Raw genomic sequence first — 26,607 nt, 5'->3', positions numbered from 1 at the left:
GAGAATTTTGTATGATCTTGTGCAAAAAGTAAAACTAAACTAACTTTGGGGATTGCTTGAAGAAGTTTCTTTTTTAAAGAGATGTTATGAATATAATGTGACTAAATGTCTTTATAAATATGTGTAGGTATTGTGTTTTTGTACAAAAAAAATCCATGCATTTCAGTTGCCAAAGTTGGTAGGATTTCTTACAAAATGCAATGTGCTGTATATAGTAGAAAACTGACATTTTTAGTTTCTTTTTTCAATAAATGAATGTTATGACCATAATATGATCTAACTGCTCTAAAAATATGGCGAGAAAGTGTTTTTGTAGGAAAACTGTACATTTCAGATGCTAAATTTAGTATAAATGTGTCCACAAATGCTGTAATGGTAGAAAACTGGCATTTTGTAGCTTCCTGAAAGAGCTATATTTCTTTGTTTAATTTATTGTAACTGCTGTTGAAATTATAACCTACCCTAGATACATGAGACCCCTGTGCTTTTGAACAAACAATGGCCATCATGTGACTTAAACAGCACTAAAAGGTAGCCATCCCTCTCCTTGTCATGTGAGAGTACATGGACAGATAAAAAAAAATAAAAAATAAAAAATGCCACTGTAACAAGTCTCCCGGGATATGAGTTGCCTGGCTTTTAGAGGACGGAACAGCTTGTCTAATCTAGCGTGCTTTTTACATCTAAGAGAGACAGGCTGATGTGCACAAGGCCATGTGTGCGTGTGTGCGCGTGTGTGCGTGTGTGCGTGTGTTTGTCGAAACTATCAGCTCCTGCTCTTTTGATAAGGCAATACGTGGGAGCTGGAATAGGTCGAACTTTAATTTCCTTCAACATGCTCAATTAAAAAGGTGAATTTTTCATGAGCCTTTCAAGTGCAGTCATACTCCAAATTTGATATTTTGCTGCTGCTATGAGTCTTTTTTTCCCTTTTTTTTTTACTTTTGAAAATCATTGTTTGGCTCAAGTCACTGATGGTGTAGTGGTGCACTCGCCTGACTTTGGTGCGGACAGCGTGGGATCAGTTCCCACTCAGTGACGGTGTGAATGTGAGTGCGAATGGTTGTCCGTGTCTATATGTGCCCTGCGACTGACTGGCAACCAGTTCAGGGTGTAGTCCGCCTTTCGCCCGAAGTCAGCTGGGATGGGCTCCAGCGCCCCGCGGCCCTAGCGGTGTTGACAATGGATGGATGGATGGATGTTTGGCTCAAGTACGGTGGACATAGCACATATTGAAAATAGAAAGACAAGACAATGCACACTCATCGCTATGAACTATGGATTTAGAGTAATCAATTAACCTAAAATGCATTTGGTTTTTTTTTGCAATGAGGGAGCACCAGAGAAAACCCATAAAAGCCTGGTGAGAGAATATGCAAACTTGAGACAGGAAGGTGTGGCCCAAGATTCGATCACAGAACATTGAGGCAGGCCACCATGCTGCCAATACCTAAGTCTCGATATTTTTACATATGGAAACGTTAACGTTACGTCCTACTTGTGCAACCAGGCAAGACTGTAAGAAAATAAAATGAAAAAAATATGGCCCTTGTGACTTCCTAAATATATTCCCTCCGAGAAGCTTTTTGACTTCCTGTCTTTGCTCTCATCATTCTTAACTGTGACCCCTCCTCCGGACGATGGCGCGCTCCAAAACAAACCTCCACGGCGTGTTTACCAGTCTGCCTCCGTATGGAGCTTTTCTCAGGATGCGCAAACACGCAGTGATGAAACGACAGCGAGTGCTGATGCAACACTGAAGTTTAAGGAAAAAAATAAAAGTGTTCCCTCTTTCTTATGGGCTCTCTTGTCAATAATTCACGGCACAAGTTTACAATAACTACAGTGCACATGGGTGGAGGAAGCACTTACAGTATCTCCTCGTGACGCTCCTCATCAGTTACTGTACATGTGCTGAAGTAGCCCGTTGGGAGAAACAGTCATTAAATATTCTGAAAAGGACAACAATTCATACTTTGTGTTTGCATTGATGTTCACTCTCAAATATAGAGAATATTTATATAGAGTACAAAACGGATTAAAGACTCCATATTACCATCGATGAAATGAGGATTCAAAGTTCATGGGACATGTTTCATTTACTATGTGTACCATATCACAGTTACTGTACATTACATTACGATTCAAATATTCCATGAATAGAGTAAATATGTCATACTTAAAACCAGGCTTTAACTGTACAATACTAAGTGTTTCTCCCAAGGTTTGAGTACATCTCTTATAGTACAGCATATAAGCAATAAATATCCATATTGATTCTTGACATGTTGCTTCGAATATCCCAAAGCATAATGGGAATCAAGGTTTGGATTTGAAATGGGCTATAAGTCAATGTATTAGAATCATTGCCTCATTAAACCATTATTAATGACAAAGGCAATATTTTGGAAGACATACACTGCATTTTTTAAAATCGTTTATAAATGCTAGAGAGCAAAAAAAAAAAAAACAATCGGGAAGCCCACCAGAACATCTCAACTTTATTTGGACGTTGTGAAATGCATTTTAAATGGTGGCAGCTGTGTGCTCTGACTCCCATTTTACATGAGTTTGAATGTGACTAATTCTGAGGACAGCCACATCCCCAGTGATAAAAGGGTGTCTGTCCACAGTGTGGTCCGGTGTCTGTTGCTTGAAAGTGGTTCTGGATGAAAGTGGCTCCTTTTTTAAATTAGCCCAACTGTTTCATACCGTTTTCAGGTATCGACAATGACAAAAGATTGACTGGGGGATTGTTGTTTAATTTCACACTTGATAGGTGGGCAGGCAGTCCAGAGACCCAACTATTTGTATACAATTAAAAAGTCAATGTTCCTTAGTATGTCCCATTTAAGTAACTTAAACTGTCATACAGTCATCCTGTTGTACTGCACACACGCACACGCACAAACAGACACACTTGAGTAGATTTTAGAACAAATCGGGGGCACTCACTGCCACACAGCATGCAGTCCTTTCTGGAGGAAGTCCAAATCCAATATCCTGATCTAATTTTTGTCTACATGTCTTCCTCCCATCAGGGGCCCTGACCTCCAGCAGTAGCATCATCATCATCGTCATCAACCATGCGAGAGGAGTTCTCAGCAAGCACAAGATGACCACATCCAGCACAAGCTGAACAAGCTTCCCTAACCCCGTCCCACTCAGCCTCTTACAGCCTCCCTCATTTCCCACATGACCGCGAGAAGATGACTATCACCAGTCGGCAGTCCTTGAATGTCCTGACGGTCATCTTCCTGTTGCTGTCCACAGCAGGTCTACACTCTTTTTGTTGCTCAGACCTAATAAATTGCAGTTTTGACTTTTGATGTTTTCCCTTCCTTAAAAGCTCATATTTTCCAGGTTTGTCCATCCAGCCATTTTCTAAACAGTTTATCCTCATTTGGGTAAAATGGAGCCAATCCAGGACTTCGCGATTATGGCCAAATTGATAGGGTTAGGGTTAACCCTTTGATTCAATAGCGTAATCACGATTATTCCTCATGTTGGGAAAACATTTGTATTTCATTGGACTACTTTTCAACAAACAAAATGTAAACAGTTTTCAGTGCAAAATGAAACTTTAAATAAGAATAAATGATAGTTAATTTAAAAAATTACACAATACTTTTAAATTCACCAAGGGCTAACTGAGTAAATATGCTATTAAAGAGTTCAATCATGAAGTGTAACACACTGGAAGCAAATACGGTTGATACAGAAAAAGCAATAACATTAGGCTTCACACACGGACTCCATTTGAAAATTCCCGTCAATATAGTAAATTACATATTTGAACTGCAAAGATATATCTGCTTAAAGTGGCTGGAATATATCCCACCGACTGTAGTGGTAGAAATGGGCCTAGTAATAATAACTAACTGGCAATTGTGCTGGATAACCACTTATGCAAACGAAGGCCTTGAACTTCTTATATAGTTGGGGAGGGTGGGAGACTAATGCCAGACACCCAAGTGCATCACTGGGCGCCCTTTTAGCCACAACACACAAAGATCAGGACAACCGAAATGGTGAAAAACAGCTAATCGTTGCTGTATATCTCCACAATTAATTACTACATAGTTTTCAGTCTTTGTTTTCAGCGATTATCCTCAAACATGTGTAAAGTATTTAGAAACAAATCTCCAAATTCACTTTTCAAGGTCTTCAATTGATTTCCCCCCCAAGTTCATGTGAAAAGAGGTTGTTTATATATACAATTATATTTATATATATATATATGTTTATATATATAATATACATCACCTGCATTTGAAAGTTGTTTGACAGGCTGTGTAAACGTACACACATTTTACGGCATGTTCAAAGAAATTAAGCAGGTAGATGACAAAACAGCTGGTGTCCCTTGAAGGAGCCAATTTGACACTTCCTTTAACAACCCTCATCATTAATACTCTTTATCGTCCACTTTTGCCAGCTCAGCGCTCTTTCTATGCAGCAGGATTTATGGGACGCAAAACTGCAAATGAGTTCTGTTACATTGTTCCCAACATGTGTAGTGAGCGTAAAGGTCGCACGAAACGCTTTATAGGCGCCTCCCTTTTACTTCCAGTCCACCCTCGCGCCGCTCTGTTCGCTTCTCTTTCATGGCGACATTGTTCTCGTTGAGGCTGAAGGTGGTTGTACCGCACCAAGCGGATTATAACCTGAAAGAGATCGCCTCTTTTCAAATGCTGATCCACTGAAAGACGTCTATCGTCTGCAGTAAGAGTGGACCTTCATCTCATTCTTGGGCTGCTTTTTGAGCTCTGATGATAAAAAAACAAACACAGACTTCAATTGAACTGCACTTAAGAGACATATTATGCATTTTTCTCACAATTTAAAACAGCCTCGCCCCATACACAACTGGGCCAATGGCAAGTCCGGATTTTGTTGCCATGACAATCAGGGACAGGAGCCCTGGCGTTATCACTCGAGTGGCGTCTACTTGCGGTAGTCGTCCAAATTGTGGAAAAAGGAAGCATAAAGACCATTAAATATTATCACTCGTGGAGCAGCACGCACTTCTTGTGTGTATGTGGCAGGAGGATGCCTCACCAAACGCAAAATGTACCCATTGTTCTGCATAACAATATATGACATACATGACATGCCGTTTGATTTGTTTCTTTTCTTTTCACCGCTGCCGCAGCGCTTTCGGCTCACTACCGGGTGTGCGAGCCCTACTCCGACCAAAAGGGGCGCTATCACTTCGGCTTCCACTGCCCCCGGCTGTCGGACAACAAGACCTACATGTTCTGCTGCCACCACAACAACACGGCCTTCAAGTACTGCTGCAACGACACAGAGTTCCAGCTGGTCATGCAGATCAACCTCACTACCACCGCTGATGGCTATTCACACAAGTGAGTAATAATAATCCATTTTAGAATTACCTTCATAAATAGCCATGAACTCTACAACAAGGGGAGGACATCGCAAATAATTACTGTACTCTATATTCAATAAAGCATCTGCATTCTGAGGTGACTGTGTCCTGCCTTGAACTGAAATTGTGAATATACCTAGAATTGATGATTGACAATACTTTGGCGAACTTGTACTGCCGTCCCCACATGTAGGCCCATATGTGTTGCCATCCTGTTGTCATCCAAATTTACTTATCGAATAAATAACATTTAAGTGAATGTTGGTGGTTAATACAAAATAAAAGAAAAAACGTTCGTGACAGTGGCAGTTTGAATGCGTAAAATAGCTTTTTTTGGGAGTCTCTTTCACGTGGTATGGCGTAAATGGTAGCTACATTTAAACTTCAACTGCCATGCGATGTTTCACCTCTATGGGGCGCTCTACTTACTACAGCCTCCAGAGTGCGGCGAAAGAAAAGTGCTTAAGTCAATGCGCATGTCTAGTTTTGCCAGAGAGCGCCCACATTGCAGGGTTGCTCCACCCAGAGTGCGTAGCTGGCCCGAGGGTGCGTGTATGACATACTTAAGTGCACGGGAGATTCTGCACAGCCAGAGAAGTGCAGAAATGCGAACCTTTTCTGACTTAAGCCCACGGGAGAATATACCCCTGATTGAATTTTGGTTTGTTTTTGTGTCTATAGTAATGCTATATGGCTGTTATGCCAAAAATGTTTTTTTGTTTTTTTTTTCCTTACCCTTGACAATTTGGCCAGTTGTCATGTCAAATAAGGCTTTATTTTGTTATTGTTTGCAATTCTTATGTTAATGCAAAAGTGCATAGTCTGGTGGAAATGGTGTTTTAATTCTGCGTTCTTCGCAATTTGGACATGTACTTCTGATGGACATGGAGTGTCATTTTTGTACCCATAAAAATTTTGGTGCTGGTTATAAGGATCATGTTGGAATTAAGGCATTATTTTGGAAACTTGAAAACTGACTTTTTGCCGAGAGTGATGCAAAACATACCTAGGTACATACTGGTAGTTCTAGCTGGAAACAAAGCTTAATTTCAATATCCTTACAGTTTTTGACAATGTCTGTGTACTATTTGGTAAAAACGGCATTATTTTGGTGTCTTTGATGGTATCTGAAAAATATGTCATTCCTGCTTGAAATTGCATTTTTTGGAGTGATGCAAACAAGTTTAATTCTCGGAGGAAACAGGCATATTTTTGTATTTTGAGGGGGAGAAAATTACAACAGTGAGGTAAAATCTTTTTAAATGACTTTGCTGGACATTTTGCAGACACAGGGCTTCATTTGGTATTGTTGGCAATTTTTAATGATGTTAAATGGGGCTGTATTGTTAGGGTCTTTGACGGTACAAATCACATAATTCTTTGTGGAAACAAGGTTTTATTTTGGTATCATTCACAATTTTTGACAATGAAAAGAAATGTATTGATGAAAGCAAAGCGTCACTGATATAAACGCCATTGAACCCGAATTAGAATTGAGCCAAAATACACAAGATTCGACACTACATTGACTTTACTGACATGAGGTGCTTTGCTTATTTCATCAAAATCATTTCATATTCAGTACCCACGCTGTGTATGAGTAGTCCTCTGAGGCTATGTTGTTTCCTGTCTTGTCTCTGAGCCAGCAGGATTCCCCCCCCCAAAATGAGAAGCCTGGATTCAAACTATGACAAGGGCTGGAACATGAAGCATAACATACTGAGAAAGATCTGTTTAACACGGCAAGAGTAAAAGCAATTTATTTCACAATGGCCTTGGCGGATGTACACACTCCTTCAGAAACACATGATTTTCCCTAAAATGATACAGCGGCCTCCAGATTGCACCTTTATGTTTTCCTGGCTGAGCAGAAATCTACTTCATATTTTTTCAAATTATTTTTTATTTTCGATTTGAACACAAAAATATAAAGTTGATATAAAGTATTTTTGTAATGTATTGTTATTATTTTAACAGAAAGGGGGGAATTTTCCAATTCCACTCAGATATTAGTACGTGTGTACACCGTTTAAGCCGCAGTGTCAAGTGTTGATTTTTACATGATCAAGTCACATCTGACCACCAATTGAAAGCCATTCAATGAGCCAATAATATACATCACCTGCATTTGATATGAGTCAATGTACCCAGTGTACTCCTGTAAACAGATTCTAGCTGAGGAAAAAGCAACGTGTGTGCCTGCAGACACTCCCAGTGGGAGGACTAGGTGACAAAAACACAGCTTGCGCCACCACTAATGCCCCCCCCAGCAGGCCACAGCGCCCTGCAGCATCACATCCGATGACATTTCTTCTTCTCTCCTGCTGCTTCTTGAGGAGAGCGAGCGTGAACTTTAACAAAAGTGGACAAAGTTCTGAACTTATCCTCATGTTTATTCACTTGTTCAAGACATGGATGGTCTTGTGGGTGAAAGCATCCAAATGTTGTTCGTGACATTTTGCTTTCTATGTTGTGTTGAATATGTTGAATAACATTTGCTTTTGTCGCAAGGTCAAGATCGATCTGTTCAGTCAATGCGTTTGTGCGTTTTTGTTTGCTCGCCCTCACCTTGACTTAAACACAACCCTGCATGAACCGCCTCCCTTGGATCCTAACCACTATACAGTAATGGAAATAATAGGAATGAAGGTGTCCATAAAAGCTTTCAGTGTAGTCAGCCTTCCTTGCCAATAAGGGTATTATAAAGTCTTTCTAGCTAATTGTATTTTTGATTAATTGAAAAACTTGAATAATTCATTGACAAAAACAAGTCAAAACAAAATGTTTGCCTTGAAGCTTTCCACACAGACTAATGTTACTGTGGACGCAAGCACCTCTCCATGTAGAAATAAAGTGGTGAGATGGCAATGAGCCAGGAGGAAAGAGTACGTAAAAGATGGAGAATGTCCAAAGTCCAAAGGGATCATTTCAGACTTAAAAAAGAAGATCCATTTCAATGTGGCTGCAACAAAGCAGAATTGACAAACCACCACAGCCTGCCATCGCGAGCATTACAATACATGCTGACTTATAATGTATTGTAATCCACTGGTCTCCAACCACTGGGCCGTGGCAGGCCATTTAACTGATTGTTGATTAGTGGGACACTCCGTCCACCCCCCTCTGCCCTCCATAGACACCCTTGTCAACAAATCGTTGCCCATCGGCAATTGGGAAGGTCTGTCAACTCAGTACAACATTTCATGGTGCAATACATGCTGGGAACCAGGCGGCTTCACAATTCTGCTGCTTTCAAACTTAGCCTAGCATTTGGCACCCCCACTGATTTTTATGGTGTTATCAAAGAAAATTTTCGAATACAATATTTTGCTGTACAATAACACAGTAAACTGCTGATTTCAGAGTAAAATTCCTATTATTCACATTTTACTGTATGATATGTGATAAATAACGGTAGAATTAACAGAAATGTCTAACAGTGCAGCCTAGCTTCTCATGTCACGGGTAGAAAAACTCTGCTGGTCAGAAGTGCCGAACAACTTGCTCACAGGCACATTTTCAGAAAAAGTTAGATCACAAAAGATTTACTGGGTTGTTTAATTTCTCACTTGATGGGTGAGCAGGCACTCCAGACATCCAACTAATTGTTATACAAGCTACAAAAATCATATGCCCCTTTCAACATGCATTGTGTATGTGACCAATTATGTGCAGTAACTACACGGCACTGGTGGGAGTTTGGATCTACGGCTTCTTCGTTATGGTGCTCCTGGCTCTGGACTTCCTCTACTACTCGGCCATCAATTACGAGCTGTGCCGGGTGTACCTGGAGAAATGGGGCCTGGGGGGGCGCTGGCTGAAGAAGGCCCGCAGTCAGTGGCAGCGGTCCATGGCGGAGGAGAGCCAAGCCCAGGCTCAGCCCACGGTGCCCGCCCTCTACCAGCCCAGACACAGCCTCCGAGGGGAAAGCCACAGCCCCACGTTGTTGCCCTACAACACATCCAGCGCATGGTGAGTCACTGTGTGATGCACAACACTTTGTAACGTCACGCTGGTCAGCAACAGTGAGTGCCGCGATCCCAAAACATTCAACCAGTAGTGCATCACAGATCTCCTTTGTAACAGCTTGTGACTTCAGGAAGATTCGTGGAACATTCAGCTAGTTTTGATAACAATGACGGTTCATTATGTGGATGGAACGTTTTAACATCGTTAACCACTGTCTAGTACAACTAAAATAAAGTCAAATTGTTCACCCTCTAAAGACATTTGGAAAAAAGGTGGTCGACCTCTGATTTGTTTGGATTTGGTTTTTAAATTAACTTTGGAAATAATGGAAATAAAAATAATCTGTAAAGGTTTTATACACTGGTAATGTTTGAAGTAACATTTTAAATCGAAGTATGACGATACGTTATCCACTTTATAATCAAAGTAAAATAAGGCATAAGCTGCTCACTCACCCTTTGAAGACACCTGAATAGCAGGATAGACTTACTGGACTAACAAAAAAATTTTATTTACTAGACTTACTCAAAATCCAGTTTATTCTCGTTAAGTCTTGTCAACTCTTCCATTTTCCCATAAATTCACATCACCTCCCATGGAAAGTATCCTCCTGCCTAATAATACACAATACAAACGGTATGATAAACAGTTAATGAATGGAGTGAGTTTAATTCTTGCCTTGTTTCTTTATGAATCAGTCTGAGTCGCTGATAAGAGATTGCACTAATGTCATCAAATCATTCCCCTTTTCGGCTATTTCGCTCACATTTGATCCATCCCTCCATTATCTGTACCGCTTGATCCTCACTAGGGTCGCGGGCATGCTGGAGCCTATCCCAGCTCTCTTTGGGTGAGAGGCGGGGTACACCCTCAACTGATCGCCAGCCAATCCCAGAGCACGTAGAAACAAACAACAAACAACCATCCGCACTCACATTCACACCAAGGCGCAATTTAAAGTCTTCAATTAACCGACCATGCATGTTTTTGGGATGTGCCAGGAAACCGGATTACCCGGAGAAAACCGACGCAGGCATACAAACTCCACACAGTCGGGGCCGGGATTTGAACCCCGGTCCTCAGAACTGTGCAGCAGATGTACTAACCAGTCATCCGCCATGCCGCCTCACATTTTATCAAAATATTACATTTTCCCCGTCCGCTCTGTATTTATCTTTCACCTAAAAATAGCTTCCCAAAAGATACATTCACTTGGCCAGCCTATTCGGAAGATGTCGTTATTGATTAATAGAACAGAGTAACGTGGCCCTATCTAACGACAAAGTGCACTTTTTTCTTCTTTTTTTTTTTACCTGTTCGAGGCCTCGTGAGCTTTATTAGCACCTACAAGATGATTTACAACGTGAGCTAGGAGCCAAGGGAGTGCACTTGTATCTTTTCGGGAGCCTTCCCGTTGGACGCAATGCAATCATACTGAGCAAAGCCGCAACTGTGGCCTGTTCACTCAATTTCTCAGTCACTTTCCCGCACGTCTGTCTGTTTCTGCTGTCCCACTCGGGCCATGATTATTTCACGTGGCCGCTTTTGACAAATGACTTCTACAGCCATAAATGGCGGCACAGGTGCTACTTCGGAAGGTATCCTGGGGTCCCTCTGCCTGGTGGAGAGGCGCTTAGCTAAGAGTGAACATGTCCACGGTGCCTCCTCATTAGACATCAGCTCAGCTCGTCGGAGCAATCACTTTCATCAATCCTTTTGACTGGTGAGGACGACCTGCCGAGGAAGCTTTAAGGCTATAAAAAGTAGGAGATGGTTGAGAGAAACGCTCTTTGGCAAAATGGGCCAAGTTAAGGAGCGCACACTAAGCTAAGATATTCTAATGCATGCCATTGATGACTTTTCTACCATTAATGTAAGCAGTGTAAACAGGACACATTTAGCTAAGAATCCATTGGAACCCATACTTCCAACACCAGCTTGTCTCTCAGTCTAGATCAGTGATTCTAAACCTTGGGGGAGGTACATGTTTCATACGCGCATTTATGGAATCCTTCGCATTTTGGAAATAAAATATGACACACAGGCGCCTTTCAAATACAAAACAGATACTGTATATATTTTCTTATTGCACTAAATGAACCATGCTTCAGTTGCATACAAAATGATTGCGTTCAAAGAAAAAAAACTTAGTTCACACAAAAAAAATTCAATTCAATGAAAATATACTGCAATGAAAGTGACCTTTGCTAATGCCTTTCAACTTTGGCAAATGCCACTCATATCATTTTTACTACAAAGTCTGTTCCTTTGTTTTTATGTCTGCCATCCTCGAACAGGATTGTTCGCTAAGATATGTCCATTGCAAGCTTGCCCATATTTGGAAGTGGTTGCTTAGCGGTCTACTAGGAAGTAGCATGGAACCTTTTCCCGCTTGTTGGTCTGTTGTCATAGATATGAAAAATAGGTAAATTTGACATGCCCCTAAGAGCTGTGTGCCCATTGTGACACTAAGCTAGTAGGGCCTGCACATTGTCCTACATATGGTTGCTCACAATGCCATAAAATCACGAGGAAACTGGGAATAAACTTTCTTGGTAAGAATATATTTTGGCTCTTTTTTCAAATGTAATTTGAAATTTCACAAATTCTGCCTGGGTATGTAAACTTATGAGCACAATTGTACATATATGCAGTCATATGTACCCTTGTCATATTGGAATGAAAATGCAGGCTACACCTTTTTCATAACCCCTAGGTGGCGCTGGCATACTGGAATGAAAGTGTGCAGCTTTTTCATAGCCTCTAGATGGCAGCATACATTTATAAAATGTGGAAGTCTTTTTCCATTTTCCCCTATACCTATGTATAATGTGCAATATTGACTTTTGACCATTTTTTGGGGAAAAGAATGCGCTTTATACACGAGAAATTACGGTAGTCCCACGATGACAGCAACAACAGCAATACTGGGCCACCGCTGCCGATAACAAACAGATAAATCTGAAGGTGCGCCTTCAGAAGCAAAGAGTGGCAGCTATAGGTAGAGAACGTAAGACAAAAAGAAGCAAGTTAGTAACATACAGTACTACAAGAGGAAGGGAAGCTCAGTTCATCAAGGGAGCGCACCCAATGGCAGCATAACTAAGAGATGAGTCAGGACAAGCCTGAGTCATGCCTGATTATGAGCTTTATTAAAAAGGAAAGTTTTGAGGTTACTGTTTGAAGGAAGACGGTGTGTGCCCCCTAACAAAACACTCTAATGACAAGGCCGTAATACGAAGGTGATTTGCATCACAGTGTGTTAGTTTCAAAACTATTTATTGGAAATTTGTGCATCTTGATTAGCACTGGAACTCTGTGTATCATAGTTTCTGGTTTAGGATTATAAAAGACCAGTCCAGATAAACATTTCCCAAATGTGCTAACTAACCATGATGGCTGACACTTTATGTGTTTCACACTTAGTGTGGCCTCAAATGGCCTTTCGTACATAATACTATCGTCATCCCCAGAGAGGGTGCGGACTAGTGGCTCAGAAAAGTGGCTTCACTGGGCTGAACATCTGTTGGCCAAATTCCCCCAAAAATAACACAAATGTTTGCCAGTGCATCCATGAATAACCTTATGGATGTTATGAACTGAAAACTGCTACATTATCAGAATACACTTTGTAATGCCGAAGCCAAGAAAAACATAACCATTCCTTACCTAAGAATGGTAAATATCAGTTTATTTACCGGTATGGTCATAACATTTAGTTGCCAGGACAACCCCTAAAGACAATTTACAAAATGGTTGTTCCATGTTCCTGTGAACCTTAAACTGTGTAATTTTGCTACCTCCCTTCTTCTAATTCGTTTACTGCCAAGTTGTATACCATCTATTCCTAATAAGCAGCAATAACCATTCTCCCCTTCTTGAAATTTCAACAAAATACAAGCATGCTCTTTAGATGAATGTAGTAAAACTAAAGCATCGCATACCTGAATCTGCTAAAAAAAAATGTCAGCAGATGTCATTGCATCCAAGACAGTTCACTTAGCCACAACCTGAAACTCCAACCGCCCGATCACAGTGCAGCACAAAAAAAGGCAGTCCAACACTTTCCCAGTGGTGCTTCATTGAATTCCTGATTATGTTGTACAAAATTGTGTTTCATGTGCTCCTTAGTCGACAAAGTTCAGAAGTGGAAAATGTGTATTGCCAATGTTTCATTTGTTCATTGTGTGTCTCGTGAACATGTTCATAAATATTCTCGCCTCAAAACTTGAAATATGGTCAGCTATGGCAATTTTCGATGGCCTCAAAGGAGACTGCTTTATTGTCTGAAACAAAGGTGAGAATAAACTGATTGCAATTAACCAACACAATTGTTTAGAACTGTAACAAAGAGGACGCACAGACAAATACCTGTTCAGGAACATTTTGATGAGCTCCTTTTCAGTCAAAGTCAAATTATTTGCAGGTATGTTCTTGACGTCACTTAAAAAGTTTTGCTTATTTTTTTTGTTGAATTAAAAAATACAAACTTAAGTTTTTTTTCAGAGAAATTAGACAAAAGTGAAACAGTTAGTTGTGATGTCAGTAAACAAAGACATGAAAGATATTCTAATGCAGCACTCCGGAGGGGAAAAAAGCAAAAATGGGAAATGAACGTGTGACATCTAATAAAAGACCATAAGAATAACAATTTGCATGGTTGTGGCAAAGCTAGAGGGAATTTATTTCTAAAACAACTTCTTGACTCCTCTGCACAGCCTGCATCATGGCGTTAATTAACTCGCACCACATGGCCAGTGTTGATGTGCTTTGACGACGTCTTGCCGCGCCACTCAAGTCACACGTGCCAGGAATGATTTCATCATTTTATTATTACTATTATTTATATCACAGGAAGTTGTGGACGTCGTGTCCTCTGGGCCAAAGAGGAAAAGAAACCATCCGGACTGTTATGGATGCAAAGTTCAAAAGCCGGCATCTGTGATGTTATGGGCCTGTGTTAGTGCCAATGGCATGGGTAACTTACACATCTGTGAAGGCACCATTAATGCTGAAAGGTACATACAGGTTTTGGAGAAACATATGCTGCCATCCAAGCAACGTCTTTTTCAGCAAGACAATGCCAAACCACATTGTGCACGTGTTACAACAGCGTGGCTTCGTAGTAAAAGAGTGCGGGTACTAGACTGGCCTGCCTGCAGTCCAGACCTGTCTCCCATTGAAAATGTGTGGCACATTATGAAGCGTAAAATACGACAACGGAGACCCCAGACTGTTGAACAGCTGAAGCTGTACTTCAAGCAAGAATGGGAAAGAATTCCACCTAGAAAGCTTCAACAATTAGTGTCCTCAGTTCCCAAACGTTTATTGAATGTTGTTAAAAGAAAAGGTGATGTAACACAGTGGTAAACATGACCCTGTCCCAGCTGTTTTGGAACGTGTTGCAGCCATAAAATTCTAAATTAAGGATTATTTGCTAAAAACAATCCAGTTTATCAGTTTGAACATTAAATATATTGTCTTTGTAGTTTATTCAATTAAATATAGGTTGAACAGCGTTTGCAAATCATTGTATTCTGTTTCTATTTATGTTGAACACAACGTCCCAACTTCATTGGATTTTGGGTTTTAGTAACAACGCCACAGACTGCTCTCAAATAAAACTGGTTTCGAGACTGTCATACAAAATACCTTGACAACTTGCAATACAGTAGTAGTTTTTTTTATAATCGCAATAGACTGCTTCTCTTGTCACAAAATATATGAGTAATATTTTACTGTTGATTTAGTTCCACAAAATGTAACAGGGCTGTATGTATGGACAATTGAATGTTGAATTGACCAAACGGTGTTAAAGTCAAGACCGTCATTGTAAAAGATAGCCTGGGTAGTGACTTGATTGTTACGAACTTTTGGTTGTTAGCTTTGCACAGTGGCTATATTGTAGCCTATGAGGTTTAGCTGAGGTGTGATTATTGCAAGTTGAAGACTTTACCCAGTACCCCACTATGACGACTTGAAATATAGTCAGCTGTGGCAATTTGTAGCAGTCTCAACAGAGGCTTGTTCCTTTGTTAATGCAATTTGAGAAATTACTTGTGGAAAATTGGCACAGGAGGTTAAGTTTTATTAATGTGCACCATGTTTCAAATTTTTGAGACTGTATTAAACTCTTTTTGTTTGTGTTAGATTACAAGTACTAATAGCAACTCTGCAAATTGCCCTCAAATAAAAATGGCTTCTAGACTATCATACAAGATAAATTAACTTGAAAAGGAGTACATGGTGGAAATTTTTTATAATCTCAAAACAGACTGCTTCTCACAAAATATGTGAGTAATATTTTAGAGTTGATTCATTTACATTTAATGTAACAGGGCCGTATACATGTACTATTGAGAGAATGTTGAATTGACCAAACATTGTGTTACAGTCAAGACCGTCATTGTGGAACATAGCCTGGGTACTGACTCGATTGTTACAAACTTTCAGTTACTAGCTTTGGGCTGTAGCAATATAGTAGATTATGAGGTTTATCAGAGGCACAATTATTGTTCATTGAAAACTTTACCCAATACCCTGCCTTGGTTAAGTATAGTCGGCTGTGGCACTTTTTGATTGGCAGTTATTTGTAGTCTCTATGCTGACTGATTTATTTATAATGCAAAACAGTTAAATGTTGATCTGAAATTGACGCAATGCAGGAATAGTTCCCTGCAATTAAAAACTAGTGGGCTCCTTGCATGTTTTCAAGTGAAAATGAAGTTTAAGCAAAGAAATCATGCAAAGCATTATATTTGTTTGCGCCACAAAAACAAGTATGGTTGGAAAAATGACCCAATTCAGTTTCTGAACTTTGTTTTTGGAAAAGAAAAAAAAAATCAACGCTGACTTGAAATATGGTCAATTAGGGCAATTTTTTATATTCTCAACTGAAATTGGTTCAGTCAATATAATTCACTGAGCACGTTTCTAGTTGAACTTCACAAGCAATTGATACTCTTAAGTATTTATAAAAGATCAGTCAAGTCTATGGAGCAGCCTCGACCCTGGACTGTTCGCTAGTCAATCGCAGGGCACAAATATACAAACGACCATTCAAACTCACCTTCACACCAATGGGCCATTTAGAATCTTCACTAAACCTATAATTAATGTTTTTGGAATATGGGAGGAAGCAAGTAAGGGAGTATAGAGGAAATGCTCATATTCAGTGTGCACCACAGTTTGTGAATCCCTAATCTGGACGAGTTGCTGGAGAGGTAGAGGGGGGTAAGGTAAACAAAGAATCCTAACATTTTTCTTTTCAACTTTTCTTCTTTGGACAGAGCAATACGGTCGGCAGAAGAGTAGCACTCCATTTCCTGGAGGTGGCCTAGAGGAGATGCCTCCTATAGACACTCTGGATCCACACTTACATAGGAAGCCATCCAGGACATCTTTGGCAGGGACCCCCTCTTCCCCCCTCTGATGAGCACAAGGCAGCCGTCGACTGACAGCGGTGGCATTTAACAAGCCAGCTGAGCAACCAGGACCGGTAGAGTAGTGCTGCCAGTGCCACAGCCGTGCTCAGCGGCAAGTGAGTGAGTGACACTCTAATGGCTGTCAGAAAGCGGAACGGGATGAAGTGGTCAGATGTGATGTTTTTTAATATGAAATGTTTATTAGACTGCTGTGTCGGTTTGTGTTGCGTAGCAGTTAGACACGGTTCTCTATTTTATTTATGTGATAGTCACACAACAACAACAAGTGGTGAACCTCTAGGAACGTGATTTGTTAGGTCGATGCTGAGCATCTCACGTAGACTACAATGTGTTTTGTTTGCGGCGGCGGCAATGTTGGCGATGATATATCGTACAGCGAAGTGTTTTAACGAGTGCTTTATATCGTAACGTGTCTGACGGGGACTCGCGCCACTTTTCCTGCTGTAGCTGAAAAAAATATAATGGATTTTTCACGTGTTATCTGTGTTTCTTCTGGTTTTAAAGCAGGGTGTGGGGAACCTACCGTGAGAGCAGTTGATCAAAAAAAAAACAAATAAAACCTCGGAACTTGTATTTAAAAAGAAAAAAAAAAAAGCCCTCACATGTTCATAATGAATGATGATAGTAAATATTAGTTCCATCACATTCCTTCTCCATATTTTTGAGAAAAAGTTATTTCAAACAAATCATTAGTGAGGATGAGGGTCTCCAAAGCGTCAGCGGAAGCAACCCAGTTGAGTCAAGTTGCCATGGTAACCTCCATCAACGACAGCTCCTTAAGCAATACAATGCACATCAAACAAGGAGTTTAATAATCCCCATTAGTCAAATTTCAACATAAAAACTTATTTGTCAGCAATAATGTACAGTGACGTGAAGGTTGACATGGTGTCACGGTGCACCGGGTATTCGGTGAAGTGCAACACACACACAAACCCCTTTGCTAGATTTGTAGTCATACTGCCTGTACTCCAAATTACAATTTAGTAGGATTTTGTACAAAAACCACTGCAATTAGTTTCTGATTTATTTGTCAGCTGTTTTTTTTTTTTTTTTTTTACTAATGAGAGTTGTAACAAAAATCGGTCACATTGCTAAATGCATTCAAATTAGAAGGAAATATTATGTAAAGATTAGTTTTTTTTTTTTTTTTTTTTTAGAGCAGTATGTCCATGATAATATAATGATAATAATACATTTTCTTCATAGACACCTTTCTAAACAGTCAAGGTCACCATACAAAATTAATAAAACATTAAAAAACAATTAAATATCGATCAACAATATTCAAAATCCAGTCGTAATTTAAGTGTTTGTACAATTTCACACTAAATTATTCCTTTTCAACTATGAAGATAAAAATGGATGATTGGCTATCATATTAGTATAAGTACATGGTACGATATTATTTGGTCTTTGAGATGATGCAGCCATCCATCACAATCTCTGTGAAAATGTACGAGGCCTTGACGAGAACAAAAAAACATCTATGTCTAAATTTTGTGTTGTCATTTAACGGATAAAACTAAAACACTCAAAGTGTGATTAGTTTTACAGGTTCTTTGAATTAAACCTAATATATATATATATATATATATATATATATTCAGTTTTTTGGGACAAGAATAAAAAATTTGCAAAATATGCTTTTTCTTTTGTTGAGATGAAAATTACCTTGCAAAAATTAGATTACTTGTTTATTCTCGATAAAAATTTAAAACAAAAGTTTTTATTATTTTTGCTTTTTTTCGTACAGAATAAAAATGTGTAAAATCTGATAATAATTGCTGTTTTTCGGATCAGAAATGAAAAAATGTAAACTGATCATTTTAACTAAACTGATCAATAAAAAAAAAGCAAACAGATTATTTTTGCTGTATTTCAGATGATAATCAGATATTTTTATTTGTTTTGGTTTTCCGATAAAAATAACATTTTAGTGCGGAATCTAAAGCGAAAGAGGCCAAGCCGCAATTAATGTACGTGCTAAAGACTAAACAGAACATCGTTAGCCTAATACTGTAACATAGTTGTCTCAGTCATATTTGAATGTTTTTGAAAAACAAGAAAAACGAAAGAAACACAACAAACAAAAAGAGTCCAGTTACCTCAATTCAACTTTTGCGCATTACCACGACTTTGAGAATCAACACAGACGTACAGAAAAAAATTTTTTTAGCAAGCATATTTCTTATTGATATGTTGACAGTTAAAAATGACTTGGGCAATTATTCTTTTAGGGTAATGACATTGCGTCTCGACTTGTACACAACAATAATGATACATCGACAATCCTCCACAGTTACTTAAGTAGGTCATGCTGTGTCACCATGGCAACAACAGAGATGCTGTTATACTGATGACATTAAGGACATCGTTTTTAAAACTTAAATAACTCAACGCGGCCGCTTTCAGTTCCTATCACAGCCTTCCTGGAGTTATCTGCAATAATATCAGCGTTTGCTGGGACGTTAGCGGAGGGTTCATTCCCATCGGAGAGGCTAACGTATAATTGGCTGCCCGGCGTGTGCTTTCAGGGCCGCACAAACATATTTTAACACACGGGAGATATAATTGGCCAGCGGATCAGCGGTGCTTTTAATTCACGCTCCCTTGCTCCTCTGCCTGTGCAGCTGTCGCCCTTTTCCCCGCGTCGTCCTCACACACAGCAGCCCAATTGGGGAAACGTATTTGCCACGGATTTAATTAGTCGCCAGTGCTGGAGAAGATTCTGGAATAAGGTGAAATAATTATGTTCTCCCTGGCATATGACATACAGTATATCATCCCTTCCCATTTTGTTGTTTTCGTGGCCCTGACGTGACGCTGCCTCCAAACAAAACAAAGGGTGGACAGACAGGAGCGCACGTTTGCTCTACGGGTTGTCATGGTAACCGTTGCCTTACAGTCAAATACCCACCTGAACACACAAGCGTCATACTGGTCAGATAGCGCACTTTTCCAAGTGTGGTGGTGGTGATAAGTGTACTATGTTCTGTCCAGAGTGTTTACGACTAGATAGAATGTCGTGTGCCGTTCTCAGTTGATTGCACTTGTTGACTTTGTATCATCACAACAGGGAGAAATAAAGTTTTATCTTTTACACGGTGTTGAAAACCCCTCTGTGTGTCCATTATTTGGAAACTTGATACCGACACTTACTTTAATAGAATGCCGTGTAGTTTTGTTCACATTTACTATTTCTGTTGTAGTAGTTTTGTATTTTTCCCAATCTTTTTCTATTTTTTGTAATATTTGTCATATTGTGTATTTTTCCTCTATTATTTAAATAATTTTCCCCTTATCAGAATCAGAATCAGAATCATCTTTATTTGCCAAGTATGTCCAAAACACACAAGGAATTTGTCTCCGGTAGTTGGAGCCGCTCTAGTACAACAAACAGTCAATTTACAGAACACTTTGGGGACATAAAGACATTGACAAAAAACAATTGTGCAAAAAGATGCAGAGTCCTCTAGCACTTAGAGCAGTTCGAACGACTAATATTGCAATAGTCCGGTGCAATGACCATTGTGCAAAGGGCGCTGAGACTTCAAGGAGTGTATGCGGTTTAAAGTGACGAGTAGTGCGATCATCTGGGACAATGTCGGTTGTGCAAATGTTACAGATACTCCTCAATCAGTGTGCAAATGGAGCAGATGCTACTCTGGCATGAGTGGCCAGTATATGCAAATAGTGCAGCATGGCGAGACAACTACAGTGAGTGCACAAGTAATACATAATACATAATTGGCCCCACAGAAATGTGACAACGAACTCAAGTCAAAAAATTGCCAGCTTGTTGTAATGGAATTATAGGTTAGGTGTTTAAGAAGTTGATCGCAAGAGGGAAGAAGCTGTTGGAATGTCTACTAGTTCTAGTTTGCGTTGATCGGTAGCGCCTACCTGAGGGAAGGAGCTGGAAGAGCTGGTGACCGGGGTGCAGACGGTCCGAGAGGATTTTGCACGCCCTTGTCTTAGTTCTGGCAGCGTGCAAGTCCTCAATGGTGGGTAGGGGGGTACCGACAATCCTTTCAGCAGTTTTGATTGTCCGTTGCAGTCGGAGTTTGTCCTTTTTTGTAGCAGCACCAAACCAGACTGTGATGGAAGAACACAGGACCGATTCGATGACCGCTGTGTAGAACTGTCTCAGCAGCTCCGGTGGCAGGCCGTGCTTTCTCAGAAGCCGCAGGAAGTACATCCTCTGCTGGGCCTTTTTGAGGACGGAGTTGATGTTGTTCGCCCACTTCAGGTCCTGAGAGATTGTAATTCCCAGGAACTTGAAGGTCTCGACGGTTGACACAAGGCAGCTGGACAACGTGAGGGGCAGCTGTGGCGAAGGATGCCTCCTGAAGTCCACGATCATCTCTACCGTCTTGAGCGTGTTCAGCTCCAGGTTGTGTCGCCCGCACCACAGCTCCAGCCGCTCCGCTTCCTGTCGATATGCAGACTCGTCACCGTCCTTGATGAGGCCGATGACAGTGGTGTCATCTGCAAACTTCAGGAGCTTGACATATATATTGTATATTGTTTCGAGTAATTGTCTTTTTTTCACTTTGTAATTTGTGGCATTCAAGATGGCCCATAACTGTGTGTTCGCCTTGGTTACATGCGCTCTAGTACAGTTTGTGTTTTTCGTTCCTCTCTGGAGACATTACGTGACTCATTTAAACAAGGGGAAACTTGCTAACCATTAGGGAGTCTACCCCAGACTTTCTTTCACCAACTTTCACAAATCCGCTCAGTATTTTTTCTCCAAGTTACTCACCGTTGGGGCGGCCGCGGTCTGCGGCTCATGGAGGCGAAGGCGACGCCACAGAGAGAAGTGGGCCGGACTGCAAGTCAAGCTCCGTAAGAGAGGATTCCAAATGCCCCTCCCGTCGATTCACCTCGCAAATCTATGCTCTCTACCCAACAAAATGGACGAGCTTCATCCTCTCACAAAGACCAGTAAAGACTTCAGATGTTCCCCTGCCCTGTGCTTCACAGAGACATGGCTTTGTGAACGCGTCCCCGGGCTTCCAACTACAGGCGGCGTCACGGAGTTATCGGGGAAAACAAAAGGCGGTGGGATATGCTTCTATATCTACGAAAAATGGTGGACCGACGACATGGATCTTAACAAACGCTGCCGCCCGGACTCGGAGTCGCTGTTTTTCAACTGTAAGTCGTTCTACTCGCCTCACGAGTTCGCTTCATTCATACTCGCGGATGTCTACATTCCTCCTCCTGCTAAAGCTCGCCGAACGAGTAAACGAACTTGAAAAAAAGCACTCAGTTCACCCCTCATTCTTGGGAACTGTAACAAAGCAAACCTCAACCGCCAAGTCCTTAAGTATAAGCAACACATTGACTGTCCTACAAGGGAAACCAACAGTCTAGACCACTGCTATAACACGCTAAATGACGCATACCGTGCTATGCCCCACGCAGCTCTGGGCTTGTCTGATCACTGCTTAATTCACTGAATACAAAAAATACAGACAAAAACTTCAATGTGCTAAGCCAGTGGTGAAAGCAGTGAAGTGGACCAATGAAGCAAAGTTCGAACTTCAACGCTGTTTAGACTGCACAGACTGGAGTGTCTTTGAAACTTCAACTGGCGGCCTAGATGAATACACGGACTGTGTCACATCCTCTATCGGTTTCTGTGAAGATGTGTGTGTACCAACAAAGACATTTGTTGGTAATAACAAGCCGTGGTTCACTGCCACACTTCAGCAACTTCTCCTGGCTAAAGAGGACGTCTATCAAAGTGGGGATCGATCCCTGTATAATTGTGCTAGAAACCAGCTGACTAAAGGAAATTAATATTGCAAAGAGAAATTATGCAGAAAAGATGGAAAAACAGTTGACTGCTAACGACTCTAAGTCAGTCTGGTGTGGATTACAATCGCTACCCAACTACAAGCGACCATCCCTCCAAGCAGAGAACAATAAAGGGCTAGCTGACTGCAGATTTGAAAATGACACGCCTCCACCATCATCCCAGTCCCCAAGAAACCTGCAATCTCAGGTCTGAATGACAGGCCTGTAGCCTGTCGCCCTGACATCTGTGGTTATGAAGTGCTTTTAACGCCTCATGTTGGACCATCTCAAGAACATCACAGGTCCCCTGCTGGACCCCCTGCAGTTTGCCTACCGAGCAAATAGGTCTGTGGATGACGCAGTCAACATGGGACTGCACTTCATCTAAGAACACCTCGACGGCGCGGGGACCTACGCGAGGATCCTGTTTGTGGACTTCAGCTCTGCGTTCAACACCATCATCCCCAAACTCCTCTCCTCCAAGCTTCGCCAGCTTAGCGTCTCGCCTGCCATCTGCCAGTAAATGCTGTCTAGATTCCCTGTACTCTGCATCATTTGCACAATTGTCAAAAAATAAATAAATTGTATTACCACATAACCGGTACCCTTTCATTGCTCAGTGACTCTCTGTACTGTGTTTTTCTGTCTCTAAAGTATTTTTTTGTCAAATGGTTGTCTGTAGTCGTATTAGAGCGGCTCCAACCACCGGAAACAAATTCCTTCTGTGTTTTTGGCAAATAAAGATGACTTTGTGATTTTCAAGAGTTTTGTATTTGTCCTGATATTTTGTCTATTTTTGGGATATTTTGTTTTTTTTAGATTTTTATAATGTTTTGTATTTTTGTCTCATACTTTAGTATTTCATTATATTATTTATCTTATTTTTCAAAATATTTTCTTTGATATTTTAGTGATTCTTTTTAAAAACATTTCAAATAAGAAATATCTAATATTTGTGTATTTTACCTTTACATTTATATATTTCTTTCTAATGTACAATTTTTTGGTTAATATTTTTCGAATATTTGTGTATTTTTGTAAACATTTTCTGTTTTTCTTTTTCAAATATTTTTGTAAATATTTTTCATATTCACATTTTTTGTTTTGTATTTTTGTCTAACATTTAAATTATTGTCCCTTATATTTTGATTATTATTGTCTATTGTAATATTGCATATGTACTTTTCTTCTAATATTTGGGGATTTATTTTCCCTTTATGTTTTTATTTTTCACTTTTAATTTTTTTCCAAATATCTGTGTATTTTACCGCTAATAGTTGGTATGGTTTCCCCAACATTTATGTATTTCTCAATATTTATTTTTCTGTCTAATTTATGTCGAATAATTTTCTAATATTTTTGTATTTCTTCTAACATTTGTGTATTTTTCATCAAATATTTTTGTATGTTTGCTTAATATTTGTGTATCTTTCTCACATTTCTATTTTGGGCCAATATTAGTGTATTATTTTCAAATATGTTTTATTGTCATCCAATATTTTTGTCATTTACTGATATTTTTGATTATGTCAAACATGTTCGTATTTTTGCAGTATTTTGTTTTGCATTTTGTTCTCATATTTCTGTATTTTTTGCCTTACATTTTTATATTTATTATATAATATTTTTAGTATTTGCTTTATTTTTGTTGTTTTCTTATATGTTTTAATATGTTGCGTTGTTGCTGTATTGTATTGTATTGTCTTTTTGGTTCTTGTAAGTGTGCAGGTGCACCTAATGTTTTCTTGACATATTTCTTTGAGCAATCTCCTGATAATAGGCCTACTATGATTTATGATGGATTTTTGCTCACTATAGAAGACAGCTGCCTCTGACCGTGATACCTGACTTCCCGTCACCTGCTGCTCCTCATGTCACCACCAGAAAGTTTGTTAGCACGCCGCTAACAAGCCCGGGCTCGCGGCTTCAGTCTCATCCCGATTCTGTCAATCACGCTGCCTCTCCTGCTTCTTCCTGTGTGCCCTTAAGTGCATGCACATATGAGATGTCTGGTGAGGTCTGGTGGTCATCCATCAGCGTCCAAACAAATAAAACAAACACGTACATTCCAATTTCCTGCCAATGAGGAGCCCTCAGCCACATCCTGCCATGGTGAGTCTATTAAAAGTCCATTAGAGTTCATCCACGCATCTGCTTCATCGCATTAAGTCCGTATTAATGTTGTTGTTAAAATTAGCCATCGGCTGAATCACTGACGCCGCCCAGCAGACAACTAAGAGCCACTTGTACACTGCCTGGAAATCATACCAGTTTCTGGCTGTTTTGCCTGTCTGTTTTTTTGTCCTGACACAAAACGCATGGACCAAGTTGAGACGATAATCTTTCGGCTTTTGGAGGTTGTACAAGCGGCTCATGCTCATTTTGTCATTGACCGACATTAGGCCACACGCTGAAGTTGTCGTTCATCTAATTATCTCAATGCCCCAAGGCAGGGCTTCGCAAACATTTTTGGTCAAAGAACCCCTGAGAGAAGATTTTTTTTCCAATGATCCCCTAATAATTACAATGGAAATTACACATACCTACTACGTGGACAGCTAAATGCAATTGTAATCAAAAAGTTTCCTAATTCTAAATCCTATCCTAAATCTATGAAAATAGATTGTAAAGTTCTGCTACTGGTCCATGAACCACTAAATGGTTTAGGTCCGGAATACATGAAAGAAATGCCAATGGAATATAAACCCAGTCGGGATCTGAGATGGACAGACTCGGGTCAAATAGTGGAGCACAGAGCCCAAAGTAAACATGGTGAAGCAGCATTTAGCTATTATGCTGCACACAAATGAAATAAGTTGCCAACAGAAGTGACTTCAGCCCCAAGTGTGAATGTTTTTAACTCCAGGTTAAAAACTCTCCTTTTTTTCCCCATGCTTCTTAGAGCATTTCCACTTTTAAATGATATTTCTTGAACTGTACGCTGTTTTAATTGTATTTTTTTCCCTCTTTGTTTTTAAATGCTTTTAATCATGTAAAGCACATTGAGTTACCTTGTGTATGAAATGCGCTGTATAAATAAATAAAAAAATCCAACCCTACATGGCCCTGTGTGAAAAAGTGATTGCCCCCCGCCGTTAAAACATGACTGTGGCTTGTCATACCTGAGCTCAATTTCTCCAGCCACACCCAGGCCTGATACTGCCACGCCTGTTCTCAGTCAAGAAATCACTTGAATAGGACCCCTGCCCGACAAAGTGAAGGACCAAAAGACCCTGAAAACTATATATCATGCCAAGTTCTCAAGAAAGTCAGGAACAAATGAGAAAGAAAGTAATTGAGAGCTATCAGCGTAGAAAAGGTTACAAAGCTCTTTCTAAAGCTTTCGGACTCCAGCGAACAACAGTGAGAGCCATTATCCACAAATGTTGAAAACATTGGATATTTACCTTGTTTGTGATGGGGGAAATAATAACCACGCAAACAGATCTGACCAATTTGAACGTGGAAGCGCAGTTTGGTGAAAGTAGCACTCAAGTCCACGCTTCACTTGATGGACCAGCTGTGAGGGCGCAGCTGCTCGTTGACGTTATTAGCAATCCCCGCGAGTTCCTAGTAAGACACGCCCCACTGTAACATGATTGGCTCCTACTTCGTGGGAAGGACAGGCTCCGCAGATGTCACAAGATGACCGTCCCAAATATGTGTCTCTTTGTAATAAAAACAAATAAATTTGTCTTGCTTATGTTTAGGATGGGTTTAGGTTAGGATTGGCGTGGGTTAGGGTTAGTGGGACTGATATCAGGGCCGACATATTTAAGTCACACACTGCTTTTTCGGTCTGGAAGCAGTAGGGCGTGTCTGACTGGGATACAGCAGCCAATCATAGTGCAGCGCCGCGTGTCCTGCCAGGAAAGCACGTGGACACACCGACTTGTACTGTTTGACCGGGCGGTTGTGACTCTCACAATATGGCGGCCGCTCGGACGCATCGAACTCCGCCATTGTGAATGGAGAGGAAAGATACCCGGATGT

General features: G+C 40.3%; 1 protein-coding gene and 2 non-coding genes across 4 annotated transcripts in view; all 3 read left to right on the top strand.

Moving 5' to 3' along the window:
- Window positions 1-19,909, top strand: part of shisal1b (shisa like 1b) — a 45,681-nt gene extending 25,772 nt beyond the window's left edge. Inside the window, exons 2-5 of one of the 2 annotated variants that reach the window (XM_061676621.1) lie at window positions 3,042-3,276; window positions 5,156-5,369; window positions 9,068-9,364; window positions 16,651-19,909. In XM_061676621.1, coding sequence (XP_061532605.1) covers window positions 3,210-3,276; window positions 5,156-5,369; window positions 9,068-9,364; window position 16,651 — 579 coding nt within the window. In that variant the 5' untranslated portion in view covers window positions 3,042-3,209 and the 3' untranslated portion in view covers window positions 16,652-19,909. Of the gene's footprint in view, window positions 1-3,041; window positions 3,277-5,155; window positions 5,370-9,067; window positions 9,369-16,650 lie in introns of those variants that run through there. The other variant, XM_061676620.1, reaches the window with a different exon arrangement.
- Window positions 15,244-15,384, top strand: LOC133403407 (U4 spliceosomal RNA). The gene has a single exon (XR_009768672.1). It is a non-coding gene; the product is annotated as a U4 spliceosomal RNA (small nuclear RNA).
- On the top strand, window positions 15,820-15,955 carry LOC133403408 (U4 spliceosomal RNA). The gene has a single exon (XR_009768673.1). It is a non-coding gene; the product is annotated as a U4 spliceosomal RNA (small nuclear RNA).
- Window positions 19,910-26,607: the final 6,698 nt, after the last annotated feature.

This window comes from Phycodurus eques, chromosome 5 (genome assembly GCF_024500275.1).
Source record: "Phycodurus eques isolate BA_2022a chromosome 5, UOR_Pequ_1.1, whole genome shotgun sequence".
NCBI lineage: Eukaryota > Metazoa > Chordata > Actinopteri > Syngnathiformes > Syngnathidae > Phycodurus > Phycodurus eques.
Note: the sequence above shows the minus strand (reverse complement) of the source record. Positions and strands in the feature narration are given on the sequence as shown.